Raw genomic sequence first — 23,870 nt, 5'->3', positions numbered from 1 at the left:
CTTTCATGTGCATTTCACCCTGTGTCAAGAATTCAGACTAGCAGTGCTCAGGGCAATCCACATGAATAATTGATAAAGCATTCATGTGCCTTGCAGCAGAGCTCGGGACAGGTGGTAGCCAGGTCCATTGTTCAGGGTCATTGTAAGTGCACACTCACATACACATCATTGGTTCCTGTGTAAAGTTCAAGTTTTGTATAGAGAGTGAAAATTCGATCACAATCTGGAACCTAACATTTAAAAAAATCATGGATTTCATGAAACTAATAATAGGCTTTCATTTTGAAATTACCTCCAACTCAATTGTACACTATTCAGCTATTACTCATATCAATGACACTTTTATCTGATACATAGTTTTTGAACTCACAGCATTAAGTCAGCAGCCAATGGATACTACGCAATGCGACACGCCGCGTCTTGCGACAGATTTCGACCAATCACAGACCTGGAATTCCGGTGCGAACGCGAGGATAATCTTTTTAAACTCGACGCTAGACATGTCTCTGAATTTTGCTAGTTCCTGACCCGTATTGAAATGAAGATGAGAAAACTTGCCCTTATTGTGATACTATATACTTTAGCGGACATCGTCTTTACCGTATTTTAGAGGGGCATGAAAGATTTCAGGTTAGTTTTTTGGCGTCAAACGAGAAGGAATATTTTTGAATACAATACCGAATTCCAGAGAGATTTTGATATTCTATATTCTTCTTTTCCGTTTTATTTTGATCATGAGCATATTTGCTAATGTTTTCTCTTTCAGTCGATATTAAAAGTGTTGAAAACTGACAAGAAATGCTCGTTCTACACAGATTTATTCATGACCATGTATCTGCTCATTACGTATGCAAGCACCGCTCAGCCGTGCATACGACTTGAATAAATACGTGCGTTTTCGCTCGCGCTGCGGACTGACTGAAACGTACTCTTCACTTTCAATTCTGATACCTTTTGTAAGGATGATGCTGCTGCTTTGAAAGTTGATATTTGTCAAGAATAGAATGTGTTGATACTCAAGTGTGCAAATTTCAGCTTAATGATTCCATTCCTTCAGAGATGATTCTAGGGAGTTTAAAGGACAAGTTCACCTTCATTAACATAAAGGATTGAGAGAATGCAGCAATATTAGTAGAACACATCATTGAAAGTTTGAGGAAAATCAGACAATCCGTTCAAAAGTTATGAATTTTGCAATTTTTTGTGCAGTCACCGCTGGATGAGAAGACTGCTGCAGTGTATGATGTCACATGCGTACAACAATATAAGAAAAATATAAAGAGAATTTCACAAAATTTCATCTTTTGAAAAAAGTACACTTTCCCTTCACTCGTTACTGACATATGTTATGGGTAATATTATTCCCATTGCCTGTAGAAAGAGGCAAGTCAAGTGCTCTTTTATTATGCAAAAAAAGTGAAAATATGTTGAATTTTCTTTACATTTTCTTTATACGGTTATACTCATATGACATCACGAGCCTTAGTAGTCTCCTCATCCAGCAGTTCCAACACAAAAATTTTAAAAATTCATAACGTTTGCATCCTCAAACTTTCACTGATGTGCTCTACTAATATTGCTGCATTCTCTCAATCCTTATGTTTATGAAGGTGAACTTGTCCTTTAACATCTTGTCTTGTTTTTCGTCCAATTCATTGCGTAGAGCCTGGCTTGTTACGACTAAGCATTTGAGACCCAATACCTCAGAACCTCTTTTATCAGTACATCTTTTTGAAAGTGTGAGCTTTCTTTCCAATATTTAGATAGGTATAAGAGAGTCCGTCTGATAGGGGTCAACAAACTTTAAGGGCCCAATGTTAAGTTTTTAGGGCACGTTTCGATTGTGGCTCATAACTATTGATCCCTATGTCCGTTTGTGACCAAACTTGGATGGTAAATGTCCCTTGTGGAGTTGAAGGTCACCACAAGGTCAATGGTCATAAGCGGGTCAATGAACTTCTGGGAATTTCTTGTATGCGAATGGGCAAGAAACAATTTGGCACTTGCCTTGTTTGGTTGGTGCTGTGATGCAGAGTCACTTATACAGTGTTCTTGCCAGGGTTTTTTATACGAGTGTGATGGAATATGCAAATGCACACCATGCTTTTCTAGATGCACTCGAAGCTTTTCTTAAAGATATAGTACTTCAATGTTATGTGCTGATAGTAATGAAACTGTTGACAATATTGTCCTTTTCTCTTTTTATCATTGTTGCTGTTTTCCCGATCTGAAGATGAGAGAGTCCAATCCAGGTGAAAAGACAGAATCGATCAGGGTTGTGTGTCTAAACGTCAAAGAACACTGCTGTCCATATTGTAGAAAACTGACTTACAACCTGCCATTACACCTAGAATGCATCCACGCACATGAAACTTCTGTTCAGAAGGCTCTCTCACCACCAACGAATTCCACAGAGAGAGTAAAACTATTCAAGATCTTGCAATATATTGGAGACAATCAGCACAACTTATCCGTTCTGCAAAATCAGAGGGGATTCATAATACCAGCAAACAGAAGTGCGTCTGAGACTGACTACAGAAATTTGCAGCCTTGCGATCAATGTCTTGGCTGGTTTAAAAGATCTTGCGTGTATCTTCACAAAATACATTGTATTGTGGACAGAAGTAATGGGGCGTTCACAAAGCAAGATACGAGTGTCAAATTACAATGCTCTGATGACTTCCAGGAGAAAGTGCTAAGTCGCATGAAGATTTCTCATCCAATCGACAGAATAGCACAGAACGATGACCTCATCTGTAAGATGGGAAATCATCTGTTGAAGCAAACCAGTGCTGCCAGTCCCGCCTGCTACGACCTCATCACCCAAAGGATGCTTGAGGTGGCAAGCCTGCTGCTGAAAATCCAGGAAACGATGCCAATGCTGACGATGACGGATTGCATCAGCCGGGCCATGTTTAACGCCGTGGTTACCGCTGTGAAACAAGAAGTGGGGTTTGATGAAGTGACAGGAAGCTATGCAACACCCTCGCTTTCCCAAAATTTTGGTCATAGTCTGCTAATGTGCGCAATAATTTGCATGGCAGAAGGTGCCCGTGAAAAAGACCTTCTCATGACAACTCTGGCAGGACACTTTTATGAGCTCTGCAAGAAGGAGTGGCAGTGTGAGCTCTCCAAGGAAATGCTGCAGGCTCTGCATGATAACCTGTTGGATGTTCCCTCTGGTGTGCAACTATTAAGTCAGGTGGGGAAAGTGCACCAATATGTCTCTGAGTTTATCAAGAAGCAGATGGCCGTTTTAGAGCAATCCCCGCGTCTTCTGAACAGAGAGTATATTGTCCTTGCTCAGTTCATTCTTGCTGATCTGGTCATGTTCAACCGCTGGAGGAGTGGAGAAGTGGAGAATTTGACCTGCCAAGATGTGTCAAATGTCAAGTCGGAAAACGTCCATCCAGACATTCTGTCCTCCCTATCACCATGGGAACAGCATCTTTGCACAAGACTGAGTCTGATTGAGGTTGTTGGAAAGAGAGGCAGAAAAGTTCCAGTTCTGCTGACATCTGAGATGTATGCCAACATCCAGTTCCTTCTAGACAAGAGGAGAGAAGTGAACATTCTGCAGGAGAATCCTTACCTCTTTGGCATTCCTTTCTCTGACATTACGCATAGAGCTTCGGACTGTCTCCAGAATGTTGTTCAAGCGTCCACAATGGCCCATCCAGAGTACATCTCTAGCACAGAGCTATGCCGGCATGTCACCATAATGTACCAGCTACTCTCTCTCAAGGAAAGTGAGCAGGAGTTGCTTGCAGCATTCTTGGGCCAGAAGAGCCACACACTGGGAGACTGCCTCCACCTAGAGGATCCCCTCCAGATGGCAAAGGTGACAGAACTACTGATCGAAACGGAGATTGAGCAAGAACACTCTTCTGGAGACAATACTCTTGAGTGCAAAGAGCAAGAAGGTAAGTCAATATGATGTATGCACAGTATGTCTGTATTACAAAAGTTAGAATTACATAAAACTTGTCCCAGTAATAGTGCTTCCCCTTGCAAGGCACAGAATAAGAGTTTTGAATGTCAATTCCATTTCTAAAAGTTGTTTTTTTTCCCACCTTGGGGCAAAGTGGCCCATGGATGCCCCAAAATTTTAACCCGTTGAGGACGGACTGATTTTGCTGCAACACACATTTCCCATAGACCCCTGCCCGAGTATACTCGGGACTCGTCCTCAACGGGTTAAGGGGCATCAAGGCCATTTGAAAGGGCATCGACAAAGACCACTTAAAAGGGCATCTAATTCTGGTCGAAAGGGCACACACAACGGCGTAAATCCGTACTTAGGAGTGGTGGGGATGATAGGTCACCATCACCACAATTACAAGCCCATAAACGGACAGGACCGGTTTGGGGGGGGGGGGGGGGGAAGAGAGAAGCTTGGTTCCCCCCCCCCCCCACACACACACACTTTTCAAGGATTGAAAGCCCCTTTCTTTTGCATGCAAAGTGGGAGGGAAGTGGCAGCAAAAATATGAAGACTTTTTGTTCTTGTTTTTGTTTGTTTGTTTGTTTCTTGCTTGTTAGTCGACTTTCGGCGGAAAATCAAACCTTAAAAGAGTATGAAGACTTTTTTCTTGTTGTTTCTCTTGTCTGTTGATGTTCTTTCTTTTTGACTGACGGGCAATTTACCCGACACCCCTCCCCCTTTCAAAAACGTAACACAGCCCTGAATAATGCCCAAATAAATTCAAGAAAATGGTAATATGGATATATCCATTTCTTCGTTTGTAATAACGTAGTAGATATTTTCCTGTAGCTATTCTTTTTTTTTTTAAGTCAATAAAGCAAAATTGCATTTTGATGTTGTGCATGGTGCAATTGATGCATGTTTTTGCGCCTTTTGTCGACTTGAAACAGTTCCAATTGTTCAAGGTAGCATTATCTTAAAATGGTATCATTTTGAATAAACTTATTGTATTAATTCTTACACTTAATATCATGAATGGGACCGAACCCGAGCGAGCGGAGCGAGGGGGGGGGGAGGGGGATGTTCCCCCTCCCTCAAGATAATTTGTCCCCCCTCCCAAGCGGCAGTTTTATGCATGTTTGGGTGTTTTATCGACTTGAAACAGTCCCACTTGTTTAAACTTCAGAGATGGGACAGTATTGGTGGAGATGAGAATTGGGCTTTTTTTTTGCGAGATAACAAAAAACCACCTATGAAAAATTACAGAGCATACCATTTTAAGAGGAATTCAAAGTTTATTTGATGAAAATCGGGTTCAGAATGACTGAAACGTCCAAAAACGAAGTAAAACAAAGCGATCACAATAAAATGTGGGTCCCACACTTTATTAGAATTGCTCTGTTTTGGATATCTCAGCCATTTCAAAACTAATTTTCATCAAACAAATGTTGAATTCCTCAAGGAATCACATGCTCTTTCATATTTCATAAGAAGTTTCTCATTATCTCATTAAAAAAAAATGTTAGAAACCTGAAATTAGGTCTCCACCAAAACTATAAAATCCCTTTAAGGTAGCAGAATATTTTGATATAGATTACAATGAACAATTTGCCTATAAAATGTTATTATTTGAATAAACTAATTGTATTAATATTTCTGATGAATAATTATGAATGCTGTCTATTAAGCAATTCAAACAGAACAAGCAAGCACACGAGGGTGTAGATAAGGGGCATTTTTCCTCCCACACGAAGGTGGATTTTGCATTTTCAGAACCAGCGATCTAATGCGAAGTTTTGGTGCTATACTTGGAATTTTTTTCCCGTGCCTCCCCCCCCCCCTAAAAAAAAATAATAATGTAAGAAATAAATAGGGTTTTTTTTTCAGGGAAGTGTTAAAATCATGGAAATTAGCTCTTATTCCTAGTGTGCACCATTTTTGTGTGATATGTACAAAGTCTAGTGAGGTAGAGCTTAGGGGGAGGGTGTGGGAGGGGGAACACAAGACGGAGCTTTTGCGTTATTTGAATTGAAATAATAAAACAATATTTTTGTGGAAAATTCGGAAATTGTCATTCCCCAAGTATACTAAGTCTATAGAGAGGACCAAGCAATGGGAGGGTGGCAAGATACGTCTCCCATATTCGAGGGAGCTTTTTTTCAGTTTTAGAAGTGAAATTCAACAATCTGGTGCACACTTTTGTTGGAATATCTGGAAATTTGTCAATCAGAGAAGGTGGTAGGGGATAAGCCCCATTTCCTATTCCCCCTTCCTATGCGAGGGCGATTCTGTATTTTCTGATTGCATTTAAACGTCTTGGTGCACACCCTTTATGGCATATTTGGAAAACTCTCTATGTTCAAAGTATAGCCACAGTCTACTTGTATGCATAGGGGCGGGGGGAGGGGAGGGGGGAGGAAGGGGACGGGCGAGCAGGGAGAAGGCATGGGCGAGTGCTAACACCACCCTTCCAGTTTTCTATCAAAAAACGCAAAAAAAAAAATTATTACATTTCGGGGATCATAATGATATGTTTGCACCTTCCCTCTTCCCCCGTCCACGCTCCCCGTCCTCCAGGATCCACTCCCTGCATACGAGGGTGCTTTTGCATTTTTAGAATTCAGAGAATATATCTTGTAAACACATTTATGTATGATGTAATCTGGGAAAATTTCAATCCCAGAAGTGTACAGTGTATATTATTATTATTTTTTTTTTTAGGGGAATGGGAACCCTCCATTAATTGAAAGTACCTAGATATCTCCTCCAACCCACGGAACATTTGCATTTCTTTAATCTGAAGTAACAGACCTGGTGCACACTTTAGATGAAACATTTTAAAATCTGTCGATCTAAAGTGCATGAAGTAGAAAGGACTGCACGAGGAGGGTATGGAAGGGGTTAGGCCTATCCCCTCTTAGGCGAGGGAGATTTTGTACTTTCAGAATCGAAATTCAGCCATCTTTGGGTGAAATATTTAGAAAGTTTTCTATCAAAAAGTAAAAACATTTCCACATTTTGGGAGTTACGAGGAGAAGCCAAATGATGTTTGTCCCTAATACTTTTAGGGGGAACCATCCCCCCCCCCCCCCATCCATCGATGCCTCTGCATTTGAGAGAGCTTTTGTAAATGAAAGATCTGCTGCACACTCTTTGATAAAATAAGGATATACGTCAATCTCAAAAGTGTACAAAGTCTATCAAAAGGGACCCAGTAGCAGAGCTTTTGCATATTTATGATTGCAATTCAACGATCAGGTGCATAGTTCTGGCAGTAGTTGGACAATTTTCCATAAGGAAAGTTCAAGATTTGTCCTCATCTCTGGAATTGCTTGGGGGATAAATGATTTGTCTGCCCCAAACATTTCCGTAGGGGCGGGGCAAATGCCCCTTTGCCCCCACCCCGATAGATTCAACGCCCCTGATCATCCCTGGGTATGCCCATAGATGGATCAGTCATCGTTTCAGGAATTATTCAGGAAATGGAGGGGGTTCATTATGGCGGTATAGTTGCTCGCGTCATAGCATGTTTACATGTAAGCCTATGCTATTTGACTTTGTCAACGTCTGGACCATACCTTATGTCGATATTACTTTCTTCGCGGGCGAGCGAAGCGAGCAAGCGCTTGAGAAAATTATGTATACACTATCCTACAAGATAGGACTGTTCAGCTCTGTTACCTGTCTGAAGGCGGGCGTACGAACGTCATGCAATATGCCAAAATTGATACAATCACATTTCTGCTTCCTCCATTTTTGTTCTCAAATTTCAGGGGGGGGGGGGATGATTATACAGGCCATCCCCCCTTCCTCCATTTCTGGGGGGATATATCCCCTCATCCCCCCCCCCCCCCCCCCCCCCGGTAATAATGCCTCCACCACAAAGTGGTGCCGGAGGCATTGTGTTTTCGGGTTGTCCGTCCGTTCCTAATGAATTTTGTGGACAGGGTAACTATCAAAACCTCTTGAGGTATCCTAATGAAACTTGGCATGTAAGTGTATTAGGGGGTGAAGTTGTGCCTGTTAACTTTTGGGTGCACATGCTCAAGGTCAAAGGTCAAAAGGTCAAGGTCAAATACATAAGATTTCACTATTTCCACCATATCTATGCAATGCCTGAAGATGTTTTCTTGAAACTTAGTGTATACATGTATTACCCAATTAAGATTCTCTGGTGAAAGTTTGGGTCATGAGGTCAAAGGTCAAAGGTCAAGTAAAAATATTAAAATTCACCTTTTTTCCCTGTACCTTGGAAATTGTTCAAGATATCTTCATGGAACATAGTATATGTACATGTACTGACTGGCAGTGATTATCTAGAGAATTTAGGGTTCAGGGGGTCAAAGGTCTAGGGCAACACTTCAAAATTTAACAATTTCCCTCATGTTTATGCAAAGCATTAGGATTATTATTTTTTTTACACTTGGTGTATGCATGTATAACCTAATAGAGATTCTCTGGAAAGCTTTTTTTTTGTCCCCGCCGAACGAGTTTGAGCAGGGGACTATGAAACGGGCTCCGTACGTGTGTGTGTCCGTGTGTCCGTCCGTCCGTCTGTCTGTCTGTGCGTTTGTGTGTGATCAAAATCTTCAATTTGCTACTTCTCTGTCATTTATGAGCCAATTTTGATTCTGTTTGCTTTATATGATAGCATTACATGGGAGCTTTGAAACTTGTACGCAGAATTTCAGTTGTGACCTTTGACCTTGACCTTTGACCTATATTGTGTACATTTTGCTACAAAATGCTACTCCTTCGCCATTTCTAACCCGATTTCGATTCCGTTTGCTTTATGTGATGGCACTAGTTGAGGGCTTCAAAACTGCTACACAGAATTTTGACCTTGATTTTTTGACCTTTGACCTTGATTTTTTGACCTATATTGTACATTTTGCTACAAAATGCTACTCCTTCGCCATTTCTAACCCGATTTCAATTCCGTTTGCTTTATGTGATAGCACTAGGTGAGGGCTTCAAAACTTCCACACAGAATTTTTACCTTTGACTTCTTTGACCTTTGACCTTGATTTTTTACCTATATTGTACATTGGCTACAAAATGCTACTCCTTCGCCATTTCTAACCCGATTTCAATTCTGTGTGCTTTATGTGATGGCACTAGGTAAAGGCTTCAAAACTTCTACTCTGAATTTTGACCTTTGACTTCTTTGACCTTTGACCTTGATTTTTGACCTGTATTGTACATTTTGCTACAAAATGCTACTCCTTCGCTATTTCTAACCCGATTTCGATTCCGTGTGCTTTATGTGATGGCACTAGGTGAGGGCTTCAAAACTTCTACGCAGAATTTTGACCTTTGACCTTGATTTTTGACCTGTATTGTTCAATGGCTACAAAATGCTACTCCTTCGCCATTTCTAACCCGATTTCGATTCCGTTTGCTTTATATGATGGCACTAGGTGAGGGCTTCAAAACTTCTACACAGAATTTTGACCTTTGACTTCTTTGACCTTTGAACTTGATTTTTGACCTGTATTGTACATTTTGCTACAAAATGCTACATGTAATTCCGGCTGGGACATATATTACGCACCGCGTAATTTCTACTTTTCCTTGTTTTCTTTGGTTTTGCCTCAAAGGTCAAAAGGTCAAAGATCAAAGATCAAGTGAAAGTGCTGAACTAATTTTTTCCTCCATATCTCGGAAGTGGCTCAAGCTATCTTGAAACGTACTACTTGTACATATTTATGCGTGTTCTGCCTGACAGTGATTATATTATGAATTTTAGGGTCAAGGGTCAGATGAAAATGGTAACAATTTACTATTCAATACAGAAATTGCTCTTTTTCTCCATACCTTGAAAATTACTCAATGCATAAACGTATGAATGGGTCAAAGTCAAGTTAAAATCCTTCAATCCAAAATACATGCTCCCCTATTCATCCAATTAAACCTAGGTCAAGGATGGTGAACATTCAACACATTTGTGACAAACTTGTCATTTTATTATTTTGCCAATTTTGTGAAAATGTAATCACATATTGTCCACATGTACTATCTAGACCTATTAGGAGAATCATGCATTATGGCGGAGGCATACCAGTCGCCATAGCGACATTTCTAGTTTCTAAAATGACGAGAAACGCAATGTAAGGCACTTAGGTGTAGTTGCAATATAACACACACACACACACACACACATTAAAAGTATGCATTATACACAGTTATACTAGCGATACCACGTTTATGGCCTTTCATTATGTGACCGTGCATCACAAAACCAACAAAAAGTCACACCCCTTTGATTTTATGCGAGGACTCAAAATAGGTGAAACTGGTCAACCAAGTCAATTTTGAGTTTTCTATATTTTTGGAAAGAGCTGTTCTACATTATTCTTGAATTTGGGATCATAAATTGAATGGGAAAGTGGGTTTTCAGCAGTTTTTCTACAACTCCTTTTTTGGTAGGGTAGTTTGATCAGGTTTTCTTAGAGGGCCCTCTTCATTTCTTTAAAATCCTTTGCATCTTTACTTTCAACTCTAATAACTTTTGAAATGATAATGCCACTGCTTTCAATAGTTGATATTAATCATGGACAGAATGTTTTAATAAAGCATGATTAATTTCAGCTTAATTTGATAATCCCTTCATTGTTGTTGCTACAAATTACATCATTATTTTTTTTGTCCCATTCACGCCACAGGTAGCACGACTTAATGAAGAGTAAGCGCTTGAATAGACCATGTACTTCAGAGCCTCATTTCTCAGTTCACACTTTTCCAGAGGGTTTGCTTTCTTTCCAGTATTTAGGTAGGTTAGGGAATTCCATTTTAATTGAGTTATACATCATTTTAAAGCTTAGAGTCTGCTCTTTCAGAATCTGTCCCTAACTGAAAATCCATGTCTGGCGACTTTTTGTTGGTTTTGTGGTGCAGGGTCACAGACAGAAAAACAACAGACAAAAGAAAAGGGCAGGTAAATGTATGGCCATCAGTGGCTATCAGTGGCCGTTGATTAATTCAAGCCCTGCCCGTGACATTGTTTGTGATCTCTTCTTGATCTGTCAGAAGACAGCAGGCGAATCCTTACCCCTATTGAGAGCTTTATCATCATTACCTGACTTCATACATACAGACTGATGTGTTAGTATGATGAAGGATATTAAGCTTTCATTCCAGCTTGCTTTTCTGACGAGACATCAGACAATGGCACCACATTTCATCTATGATACATCACTACATAATTATGGTTAAAATGCAATGGTCTTGCAAACTTCTATAGTCTCTGACTGCGTACAGTTTGTAGTTGCATTTTTTCTCAAGCATAAATGAACAATTTTTCTTTTTTAAATTCAAAGTATCTTGTTTATGCTGTTTGTATAACAAATGAAAATTTGTAAACAGCAACATCATATTCACATGGTTTTTGAAAGCTCTTTGAAGATGCCATGTCAGCTAGTTTGCTCACATTGCAACTGAATCACTTTCTCAATAATTGTCTGCTGATTTGCTTACATGTTTGTAGCTTATTAAGCTTTCTTAGAGATGGATATCCTTCCATAGGTACACGTATAGCCGACAAACCAGCCGCTGTACAATAGTTATTTGGAGTGCAGGTGATCCATGATTGTCCTCAACGTCCTTAAAAATAAAATAAAAAAAGAAATTTTTATGGGTTTAAGAAGTGCCATGTGATAATAAGCATACCCATTGGAAACAGATGTTTGGTTGTTTTTTTTTTTTTTGGTCTTTTTTGTTATCAACAAAAATGTAGTTACTGCTGTGGAACTACCGTCGACATCCCACTACAACCCCCCTCCCCCCCCCCCCCCCCCCCACTGCCCTTTGCCACTCGAGAAGTGGCCATGAATGTATATAATATGTAAGATGTGTAAGATAATTACCATGGGTATTAAAAGTGAGTTTCTGCACCTGTGATGATTGATGATCAACATGCATATGAGCTAATTTTGTTCTGAATTATTTGTAGTATTAAGTTTTTCAAGATGCTGTGATTTCTAGATGGTGATTAGAATAAGCCAATTCGTAATTAGCTTATGTACAAATGACCTTTCTTTTTTCTCAGATGGTTAGGCACTTCACTCGTTTTCAAAGTGGCATAATGCATAAGCTTGCCTGACGTACTGGTAACAATTTATGGAATTCATGTTCAAACAAAGAATGAGCTTACGTTTAGAGCAGGTGATCAGAATAATCCATCAGTTGTCAATTTAGCAGGCATCCATTTCATTGTTTTGTATTGAATCTAATAACAGCCTATTTTCTTTTATATTGCAAAATACCATTCTCGCTCTCGGTTGGATGTGCTGGCAAGCGCCATGTAGATAAGGATCACATGAATAATCATTGCATCACAAATGCTTATCTCAGTGAATTTACAAACCAAAATGTCTGTTGGTACAAATGACCTTTTTCTGCTCATGCGCAAAGTGGAATTACGAACTGGTCTATAGAACTGTAAACTCTTTGAATAGATTCCATCCAATACCCTTGCTAGAGCACTGATGAATTATTTCTGTTTTTGGTTTTCCCCCGTGTTATCATCTGTCTTTTGTCTTTCCAATCTCTGGTGACTGTTGTTACTTTCATGAATTTCCACATGTCTTTGATAATGTCCGAAAGAAATCATTGATCTATATCATTTTGTCTTTTCGTACTCTTAACGTTTTGGAATTTATTCCTGTATTTAGATTTGACTAATTATTTCTATTGTCTGAATCCTAATTTCAGTGTACCCCTCACATTTAATATACTAGATATTTGAAAATAGGCAGGGAAAAAAAAAAAGGATATGAGATTAATAAGTGGAGAAATGAAGTATTTCTTCTCCAATAATTTGATTTAAAATTAAAAGTAAAACTTGGATTATAAGGTGGGTACAAATGTATACTGGTTATTCAGCTTTGATTATGTCAGGGGTACATTTGACTTGCACTTTATTTCAGGAGATGCCATTACCCAAAATAAGTCGTGGGAGATTGTGCAAGGAGCAGTGGATGCAATCTTTGCCCGTAATACACGGCAGCTGCCGCCGTCAGGAGAGGTGAGAAAAATAAGTAGTGTGGAAAGAAGAGACCTAGTCATCTTTCATTACTCCCATGCCATGTTTATTTGAGTTGGGAAGGGGTAATTGTATGAAGATTTTCACCTATTAAAAGCTGCAAGGTCCATAAACTCAGATTTTGATTGGTTCAAGCAGTAAATAACATCTTGTTACACTTATGTCGAAACATACACTAGTTGATGCATTGAACAATTCTTAGTCTACACCATGTACTTTTTTCGTGCCATAATTTGTGTAATACTTTCAATATGTTTCTTGAGGATCTAGAAAGAACACCAATGTTTTTCCATCATATATGAAATATGTAGTTCAATTACAGTCAAACTCCACATAATCTGACATGTGGTGCTGAACTAATGTTCATTTCAACATAAAAGTTTTGGGAAAGGTTGGTTGTAGCCCTTGAGTATAGATGGACTGTCACATTACCAATGATATTCATATTTTGTTTCAGAGTGTCATCTTTTACGAGCCCAAATGTTTGAATGCTGCATCAATCTTATGTTGCAATATATAAGGATTTTGGGGTTGTTTGATATCTTCCTCAAACACAGTCATTTGAAAAATAAGTATTTAGCAGTTTTGGGCCATATCCCGATGTGGACAGGCTGTTTTTGCTTCAACACGCATTTCCCATCATTGACACCAGCCCGAGTATACTCAGGACTTATCTTCAACACATTAAAAATATATTCATTGTCCTTGGGGAAAAAAAAATACACTTCTTTTTAGTCGTTACACAAATTTTGTAGTGAATTGGTGGCTTCAAATTTTATGTTGTACCGTGTCAAAAGATATACTGAAATGCAAGGGGAAAAAGAGAAGAAAGACCATTCTTCTTGAACATGGTAACAATTTAGTTCATGTGAACTGTAAAAGTATTAAACAGTTTTTGTTTTGTTCCTTTTTCTGATATTTATTTTCTGTGAAAAAAAAAGAAATATATATATATATATATATATATATACTTGTACACAAATTGTGTGGGGGAATTGATGGTCGCAATTTTTTTTGTTGCACTGTGTCAAAAGATATGGAAGAAAAAAAAAAGGAGAGGAAAAAAACACCATACTTCTTGAACCGGCAATGGCTCACCTGGTATTTCTTAGACTGTTTAGGATTTTTTTTTCAGTTATTTTCATTGCCTGTTGAAAAAATAACAACAAACAAACAAAAAACTAATACAGTTGTACACATATTGTGTGTTGAATTGATGTTTTCAAATTTGTTACATTGTGTCAAAGATATACTGGAATGCAAGAAAAAAAAAACGAAAAAGAAAACATTTCTCTTGAACTGGGTAATGGTTAAATCTTTTAAACTGTTACAGTGCCAAACAGTGTTTTATTTGTTTGTTGTTGTTGTTGTTTTTTTTTTTTTTTGGGGGGGGGGGGATGATATTCATTGTCCATTAAAAAAAACAAAACAACACTTTAAAAACACAAATTGTGTGGCGAATTCATGGTTGCAAATCTTATGTTGCATTTTAATAGTCAAAGATACTTTGTACGCCTGTTACCAAATGACAGAGTCCCCGGGACCAACAATTTTCTTTCATTATATCAAGATTTTGTTATGGCTGAACAGGAGGCCTACAGCATATGAACAGGTGATTTCATTGTAACTGGGATTTATATCCATGTTTATTATAACCTAGCACGGTGCACTGTTCAAAATAGAAGATGAGAGAGGGGAAAAAATGTTCTTCTTGGACTGGGTATTTCTTGTAAGCCATTGAGTGTTTGAACAACTCTTTTGCCAGTGATATTCATTGTCTGACTAAATCAATACACATGTACACAAGTTCTGTGGTGAATTGATGATAAATATAATATTGCGTTGTGTGAAAGATACACCAAAAAATGCAAAATGAAAAAAAAAAAAAAAAAAAAAAAACCTTTTTGAACTGGGTAGCAGTTCTATCTTCTTGTTTATAATGTTAGTGATTGCCTGGTGTCATACATTTACTCCTCCAAGCAAATAATCTTACATGGGGAAATAAGTGTGTGTATGAAACTATGCTCATTTTGTGTATAGCAGGTTGAAAGTATGGTGGACACATCCAATGTGCAGGGCTCCAGCTGCGACACAGTCAGCAATGGAGGAGATAGCCTCAATCCCTCCCTCGATACCATGACAACCGTCTCCACCAGCAACGTGTCTCTTGGAGAGAGCCAGACCTCCCAGGAGGGGGTTCTTGTGGATGACTTCAAAGGAGTCTCGGTCGAGGTGAAGCCAGAAATTGTGCACATTGTAGACAGCGACAGCGACAGCCAGGAGGATGTCCCCCAGCAACCTAGTGGTCAGACAATGGCTGCAGTGGTCACTGAGTCTTCTCAGTCCACAGACAGCTCTGCCAACCAGAGTGCCCAGTTGCTGAATTTCATCAGGTAGGACTCCTCTAAAATACCCATTTGTGACCGTGCACCACAAAACCAACAAAAAGTCACCAGACATGGATTTTCAGTTAGGGGCAGATTCTGAAAGAGCAGACTCTAAGCTTTAAAATGACGTATAAATTAATTCAAGTGGACTCCCCTAACCTACCTAAATGCTGGAAAGAAAGCAAGCACTCTTGAAAAGTGTGAACTGAGAAAAGAGGCTCTGAAGTACATGGTCTATTCAAGAGCTTAATTTTTACCAAGCCATGCTAGCTGTGCCATGAAAGGGACAAAACACAGGAGGTAAAGTCTGTTTTGATTAGCAACCCTTCTCATTATTCATGTACAGTCCAACCTCTGTTATCTGACCGTGACAAGGGCCTGTTGTGGCAGCTAAGAACATGGTGTAAACGCCGCTTAAGAAATGTGCACTGCCCTGGTGCTTACTAGGTTTGCAGTGTTGAGTATGCAGATATTGACATATGATACTGAAAAATGTGTAGATTGAGATAAATATGTTTAATGATACAGTAGCTTGAAGCTGGGAGGCAGAATTTATCTTTCCGTATTGAAAATAAATGTGTTTGCTGTCTCTTGCTATTTTCTGGCAAAAAAGAAAGAAGAAGAATATGAAAAACTGAGAAAATGTTCATCATATGAAAAGAGTCTCTTCAAAGTTACCATAAAACCATGAATGTTCATGAGCATTTTAATTTTGCTAGTTTCACAAGAGCCAAGGTTCACAACATATAAATGTGCAAGAAAGTTCTTGCGTATATTATATGAATTGAATGCCAGTGGCAACGAAAAAAAAAATTGTATACTGTGAAATTCACAGAAATTTCATGCTGGCATATATCTTGCTTTACACTACAGCTATTTGAACGAAGGATGTGCATATCACACCTTGATCAATGCAAAATAATGACATTCACACTTTTCTCTGATTATTGTATATAACAGTGTGGTCAAAACAATATTGACATTCACACTCTTCTCTGATTATTGTAGGTATTCCAGAAAGAAATGGAGGGGAATGGGGAGGAGATTGATCCCCTGTGAGATTTGTACCTCAAGGAAACAAGTTGATGGCGATGGGAGATTTCATCTGGCATAGTTCAGAGATCCTCATGTAAAAATCCTGAGGAGAAAACTCTTCTTGAGATCAATTTCTCTTAGACTTTGAGAGAAGTGTGAACACAGAGTGATGTGTCTTTCCTGTAATTTGTCCCTCATACAGTGCTCAGCTGGCTAAAAAGGGAATCCAACTGACAGAACCCGGTGTCATCGAATTTCCCAACGGCCAGACTATTTCATTTGCCCCTGCGCCAGTCACAAACCCGAATGACCCCGTCCCTGTGGCCATTTCAGCCAATCCGGTGAATAATGAAGCAGTGAGCAAAATCACCCACATAGAGCCGGCACCAATTAGCGCTGTAAAAATGGTAAGATCAGATCGGTACAACCATGCAAGAAGCAAGCAGTGTACAAAGTGTGCTTGATTATTCAACTTTTTTGATGTGAAATCCTGAATGGTAACAAACACAAGAACAAAAACATCAATGTTTTCTCTGAAAAAAGACAGGGAAACTGGATGAAAAACCAATATTTAAAGCAAAAATATCAATGTTTTAAAAAAAAAAGAAAATTGAGGGAAAATGGATGAAAATCACGTGTTCAAGAAATGTGTATATACATAGTTTTTATATCACTAGCTTGAATATGAAGAAGACATCACATGGCATGTGTTTAGATTAATCATTCGCAAAACAATACAAGGGACCTTTGCATTTGTGAGGTCATCTAATTGTCAGCTGCTGTGAACATCTCATAATCTGATTGGCTCATGGTTATATGTTGCCTTGGCAATTATTGCTGCACTGCTAGCTGGTATTATCATTGTATTAACTCCTCTTGTGCAATGTACAAATTTGCCTGTGAAAATGGACAAGTGGCTAAACCTACACCCAGAGCTTGTCTGAGAACTATGTTGTGTGATAAATGTGCACAAAGGCGACTTGATTCACTCAAATGAACTTTCAGGGCCGGCGCAGCCGTGGGGGCCGTGGGGGCTCGGGCCCCCACACTTTTTGTGCACCATACAAAGAAATACATAAGGTGTCATCACTTTGTCAGCTCATGAAACCCGGAAGTGGGCCCCCACACTTTTGAAAACACTGCGCCGTTCCTACTTTCACAGACATAATCTGTAAATGGGTTACGGAATGGCAAAATTTCTATGTATAAAGTAATACTAATCATCCTCTATGTACACTGTATTCTTATTCCTTAAATCTGTGAAATGGCTCCATATTTCATGTGCAAAGTCATGTAGTAACAGTTGAGAATGTGACTGTTTATTTTCTATGTCCATAGTGATTTAAAGCTACACGTGAGGTTTAACTACGAAGTTGTACGTTTTCACATTGGCGATCTATTACTTGGTCTGCTCCCATTTTGTCTAGTAGCCATTTAGTCTCAACCCACATGGTCTAATCTTGTTCTGTTTCAACCAGTTCATCTATTGACCATTTAGTCCAATTGCCACTTTGCCTCATTACCAGTTGGTCTACTTCTATGTGGGCTGTACCTGTTTCATATGATACCCACAGTTTATAAGACAAAATGGAAAAAAAAGTCCAAGGAGACAAAATTGCAATTAGACCATCTAGTCATTAGAAGAAATGATAATTAGCCAAACTGGGCAACAGACCAAGTGAGGATTAGACAAAACAGGCATTAGATGAAATTGATAGTAGATTAAATGAGTTTAGCCGTAGTTGTGTTAGATGAACTGGGAAGTAGACCATCTGATATTAGACCAAGTGGCAATAAACCGTCACATGAGCACTGTTCCAAATAAAAAAAGCTTCTAGCTATTCACCAACGGAATGTGTTTACTGAACGTCAACACCTTTCTCACCACATGGGTTTACTGCTTTCAATAATGAAATGGAAAAGACCCCAGTGCGAACATTATTAATTTGTGTCTCTGCATATCAAATGTTTGTGACTCTTCTTTAGGTTTGAAGGATGCCCTTTTCATATCATTGCCAGTATTTGAAAAATAAATTCAGCTCATCTGAAGGTTGTCTAATGTATAAACTAGATTGCATCCATCAAACCATCCCTAACAGCAGTGTCCAAAATTAGGTGTACTCTGTCTAGCTTTCCACAGCTTTGAGCTATAACCACCAAACTCTTACCACAGGTACATAACCTAATGAAAGATACCAGTCAAGTTTGAATATGGCTGAAGTCTGACAAGGTCAGAGGTCAAACTCTCAATGCACTTTCCCTGATAAGCACTGTGTAGTATTGTGTTTTACTCACAATAACTTTAAAACAAATTTGAGCGGTGACCACCAAACTTATGCCACAGGCGCAAAACCTGAAGATGCTGGTCAAGTTGGAATAATTTATGACTAAAGTCTGACAAGGTCAAAGATCAAATACAATGACCTTTCCCTGATTTTAGTACCATATATTGTGTGCTCTCAACAACTTTCCAGAGCTTTGAGCTATGACCACCAAATTCATACTACAGGTACATCACCTAAAGATACCAGGCTAGTTCAGTTATTGGTAGTCAACATCAAAAGTTCGATGAACTTGCATAGGAAATACACTTATCACAAATTGATGTTCACCTTGTATTTTTTAACTACCCAAAGTTCCTAAATTGATTATCTAATGATTTGTTCCCCAAGAAACTCAAGCAAGTCCTGCTGTCCAAACTGTCTCGAGGCAAAAGGAATGTGATTGCTGAGGCAGAGGCAGTGAAAGGGGTCACCAGGCAGGAGGAGACAATGGAAGGGGTCACCAGACAGGAGGAGATAGTTCAAGGGGTCACCAGACAGAAGGCAATGGAAGGGGTCACCAGACAGGAGAAGGCAGTGGAAGGGGTCACCAGACAGGAGAAGGCAGTGGAAGGTGTCACCAGACAGGAGGAGACAGTTCAAGGGGTCACCAGACAGGAGAAGGCAGTAGAAGGGGTCACCAGACAGGAGGAGTCAGTTCAAGGGGTCACCAGACAGGAGGAGACAATGGAAGAGGTCACCAGACAAGAGAAGGCAATGGAAGGGGTCACCAGACAGGAGAAGGCAATGGAAGGAGTCACCAGACAGGAGGAGACAGTTCAAGGGGTCACCAGACAGGAGAAGGCAGTGGAAGGGGTCACCAGACTGGAGGAGACAGTTCAAGGGGTCACCAGACAGGAGAAGGCAGTGGAAGGGGTCATCAGACAGGAGAAGGCTGTTGAAAGGGTCACCAGACAGGAGGAGTCAGTTCAAGGGGTCACCAGACACGAGGAGACAATGGAAGAGGTCACCAGACAAGAGAAGGCAATGGAAGGGGTCACCAGACAGGGGGAGGCAGTTCAAGCGGTCACCACACTGGAGGAGACAATTCAAGGGGTCGCCAGACAGGAGAAGGCAGTTCCGGGAGTCACCAGACAGGAAGAGGCAGTTCAAGGGGTCACTGGACAGAAGACAGTTCATGGGGTCACTGGACAGGAGGAGGCAGTGAAATGGGTCACCAGACAAGAGGAGGCAATGAAATGGGTCACCAGACAGGAGGAGGCAATGGAAGGGGTCACCAGAGAGGAGGAGGCAATGGAAGGAGTCACCAGACAGGAGGAGACAATGGAAGGAGTCACCAGACAGGAGGAGACCGTTCAAGGGGTCACCAGACAGGAGAAGGCAATGGAAGGAGTCACCAGGCAGGAGGAGGTAATGGAAGGAGTCACCAGACAGGAGAAGGCAGTGGAAGGGGTCACCAGACAGGAGGAGGCAATGGAAGGAGTCACCAGACTGGAGGAGACAGTTCAAGGGGTCACCAGACAGGAGAAGGCAATGGAAGGAGTCAACAGACAGGAGGAGACAGTTCAAGGTGTCAACAGACAGGAGAAGGCAATGGAAGGAATCACCAGACAGGAGGAGGCAGTGGAAGGGGTCACCAGACAGGAGAAGGCAGTGGAAGGGGTCACCAGACAGGAGGAGGCAATGAAACGGCTCACCAGACAGGAGGAGGCAATGGAAGGGGTCACCAGACAGAAGAAGGCAGTGGAAGGGGTCACCAGACAGGAGGAGGCAATGAAACGGCTCACCAGACAGGAGGAGGCAATGGAAGGGGTCACCAGACAGAAGAAGGCAAGGATGGACAGTCAGCTGTCACTAGACAGCCAAGCCTCTCCTGGGGTGTAAGTTCAAGAGTATCTCACCCTCATGCTCATTCTTTTATTTCTCCATGTCTAATTCATATTTTCCTGGGATTTCTAAAGTGCAGTGACCTAAATGAGCTTTTGTTCAAAATGGTGACAGAATTGAGTATTGTGTGAGCCAAAAACATTTAAAAGGGATGATATAGTACTTGGCTTTTAACTTTTTGAGAGATACCAAGAAAAACCACTTTTTACATAGCACTGAGCACTGAGAAAACCATTGTAAGAAGAATTCAAAGTTAATTTAATGAAAATCAGTTTTGGAATATACAGACATGTTGCAGTCGGGAACAAATGAAGAGTTTTGCAAAAACTGATATATCCATTTCTATCTGTGGTATATATTTGAAATTGAAGGTGTTGAGAAACAAAGAAAGTAATTGCAGTAAATTGAGATATGTGATGAATTTGATATCTTCTTCAAGCAATTTTGGTCATTTCACAAGTGCAGTATCATTGAAAAAAAAAATCTCTATTTCATGATGACCTTAAAAAATGAATATGATGTACGACAGTTTATGCATTCACACTCTTCAGATATTGAATGACAAGAGTTGGATGAGTAGAGAATATGAAATCAGTGACATAACAAACTGCCTGGTTAAAATGATTTGAACATGCTGTTCAACATGACTTTGGTGTTTATGTTTTTGTTTTTGGCAAATTTGTGTATCAGCTAAAATTATCCCTTCTCTGTTAGCTGATCATCATTATTTACAACAGCAGCAACATCTGTGAATGCAGTTCATGAGACTAGAGCAGAATGGAAACACCCTTCCCTTATGAATGTCTCTCTGTAGAAACTGAATTTTATCTGTTATCCACTGCACCATGACACCTTCACAAATTTTGAATTCTGTACTTTTGTTAGAATTTGTAAAATTTTCAAAGAATATAACAAAGCCCAATATTCAAAATCAATATGAATGGCATCCAATGAGCAGAGTTCGTTTGCAAAAACCGATAAGTCCATTTTTGAAGATTTTGAAGTATGGTCTCTGTCATAAAGTACAAAATAATACCTTTTAAATGATATATTGGTCACTACATAAAGGTACATTTTGAAGTTATGGTCAAAAGAAGCAAAAAAAAAATCTTATAATTTATTCTCTTTATTTTTCTTGACCTTCAAGCGCAAATATCTCCATTTGGCAAATATGGACTTATCGGTTTTTGTGAACAAACACTTCATATCTTTTGTTGCAGTCAACAAGTGACTAAACAGCGGACATCTCCCCCACGTGTGCAATCAGATGTCAGACTGCTAGCCAACAAAGGCCATCCTCTTACAATGCCACAAGCAATCACTGCAACAAGGTAACTTGCAAAATAAGAATAAGAAATCTTTTTGATTGTTTGTTTTTAATGCTTCCACCACAAAGTGTCACCGGAGGCATTCTGTTTTTGGATTGTTCATCCGTCTGTCCTTCCGTTGGTAATCAATTTTGTGGACAGCATAATTAATAAAACGTTTGAGATATCCTAATGAAATTTGCCATGTATATGTATGAGTTGCAAAGTTGTGCCTTTCCACTTTTGGCTGATTATGTTGAAGTTCAAAGGTCTAGGTCAAAAGCTCGAAATTTCACTATCTCCCCCATATCTAATCAACGCCTGAAGGTATTTTCTTGAAACTTGGTGTAAAAAAAAATGAATAAATAAAAGATGATTTCCTGGTCACATATTCCATGGCAAAGAACGTGCGATGTTATTTCCTTGAAACCACCTTGCCCATGTAGAGGAAGAAGACCTCTAAAAGTATATTGACTGTGATGAAAGAGGTATCGGGCATGAATTGGCTGACATGCAAGCACTAAATTAAATGATGGACAAAGATGTAAATCAAGGCTTGGTGTACTCCTTCTCAAATATGTCTTTCAAGGGGTTGTAATATTAGTATATTGGAAATGCATCCAATACCTGTATATAAATATGTCAAATCTATTAAACGTATTACTACGTGCAAATAGCCTCAATCATAGAGCAGCTCTGTTATGAACCTGTATTGAAGTACCTAGCTCTCCCGTTATAAAGAACACAGATAACAAAGTACCGGTTATAACGAAATTAAAAAGTCAGGCCCAAACATTACTGGCTCTCTGTTTTTGTTTTTGCTCTTTTTTTTTTTTTTTTGCTTTTTTGTGTTTATTTGTTCAGTTATAACGAAATTTCGATATAATGAAAGAAAACTGCTGGTCCCAAGGACTTCGTTGTAAGGGGAGTCCACAGCAATTACATTGGAAAGGAAACGAGTCAATAGCCGTTTTTTGCAACATTTTCAGATTTTATGAATAACTTTTAAATAAAGGTTCTCGACAACATGAAGGCTTGTCCTATGCTTGTCCAACATAGCAACACAATTAAAAATGCAAACAGGATTCCAGCAATTGGATTTCATTTAAAAAGAACTAGGCTAATGGGATTGCTTGTCTCTTGGTTCCCGGAAATGAAACATCCGTAAATTTGAATACATTATGAAAATAGTCTATTGAACGTCAAAGTAATATTAATCTAAAAAGCAGTGCCTAAGATGAGCTGGGTTAGGATAGATAGAATACCAGTTTGTCAAGATGATTTTCCACATCACTCTCTTTTGCTTCACTCATGTCATGTATGTCAATAACAGTTGTATTTTACATATCTTGTACCCTAGATTCCCAAAAAGAGCTGCATCATTCGGATATGCACGGGCTGCACCAGGAATGTCTCAGTCATATGGGGGAAGAAGGGTTGATATGGCGGAGGAACAGGAGAGACTCACACTTCAGCACATGCAGCTTGAAAATAATTTGAGAATGGAAGTTATTGCCTTGAAGAAACTTGTGCAGCAGAAGAAGCGTGAAGCTGCTATGACTTCCCTGTCGGAAAACTGAATGGATGTTCTTCCTGTTCTGTCTGTAATACCTGTAACTTTTCCGACCACTGTGAAAAAGTACTGAAGGTAATACTGCTGCGTATGTACTACAGTACAACAGACTGCAGTTCAAGTACTTTGTTAAACTGTACCCATGTCACTGCAGTATTAGCATTGCTGCATTGTTACCAGAGTGATACTGTGGTACAAGTGCAGCAGTTGTGCTGCAGTAGTAGTGTCTATTATACAACGCCTAAAAAAGTATAGCTACCCAATTAAGTATATTGGTGGAGTGCCCATCATGTGACATTCAGTTAAAAGTACCATCGCATGCTGTGGCTGTCAGCCGTGCAATTTTGTTTGAACAAAAAATGGATAGCGTATGGCTGATGTCACCAATTTCTTTTAACTCCTATGTTAAACTCAAGATTGACTCAAAGTTT

The 23,870-nt window shown here is 39.5% G+C and overlaps 1 protein-coding gene across 1 annotated transcript; it reads left to right on the top strand.

Moving 5' to 3' along the window:
- The first annotated feature begins 1,819 nt into the window (after positions 1-1,819).
- On the top strand, positions 1,820-23,446 carry LOC139733761 (uncharacterized). Its single transcript, XM_071644566.1, has 7 exons — positions 1,820-3,923; positions 12,853-12,950; positions 15,012-15,361; positions 16,593-16,797; positions 19,063-20,552; positions 21,780-21,890; positions 23,227-23,446. Exons 1-7 carry the CDS (start codon positions 2,150-2,152, stop codon positions 23,444-23,446), a joined length of 4,248 nt encoding a protein of 1,415 aa, XP_071500667.1. The 5' UTR covers positions 1,820-2,149.
- Positions 23,447-23,870: the final 424 nt, after the last annotated feature.

This window comes from Diadema antillarum, unplaced genomic scaffold, assembly GCF_040938485.1.
Source record: "Diadema antillarum isolate AM-2024a unplaced genomic scaffold, OU_Dant_1.0 seq00000490_RagTag, whole genome shotgun sequence".
NCBI lineage: Eukaryota > Metazoa > Echinodermata > Echinoidea > Diadematoida > Diadematidae > Diadema > Diadema antillarum.
Note: the sequence above shows the minus strand (reverse complement) of the source record. Positions and strands in the feature narration are given on the sequence as shown.

What these genes read in the sequence shown, in the direction of transcription:
- LOC139733761 (XM_071644566.1), top strand. Translation starts at nt 2,150, where the DNA reads ATGTTATGTGCTGATAGTAATGAAACTGTTGACAATATTGTCCTTTTC. An exon ending in CAATTAGCGCTGTAAAAATG is followed by an intron (nt 16,798 to 19,062) that starts GTAAGATCAGAT and finishes TTGTTCCCCAAG; the next exon opens with AAACTCAAGCAAGTCCTGCT. An exon ending in AGCCAAGCCTCTCCTGGGGT is followed by an intron (nt 20,553 to 21,779) that starts GTAAGTTCAAGA and finishes CTTTTGTTGCAG; the next exon opens with TCAACAAGTGACTAAACAGC.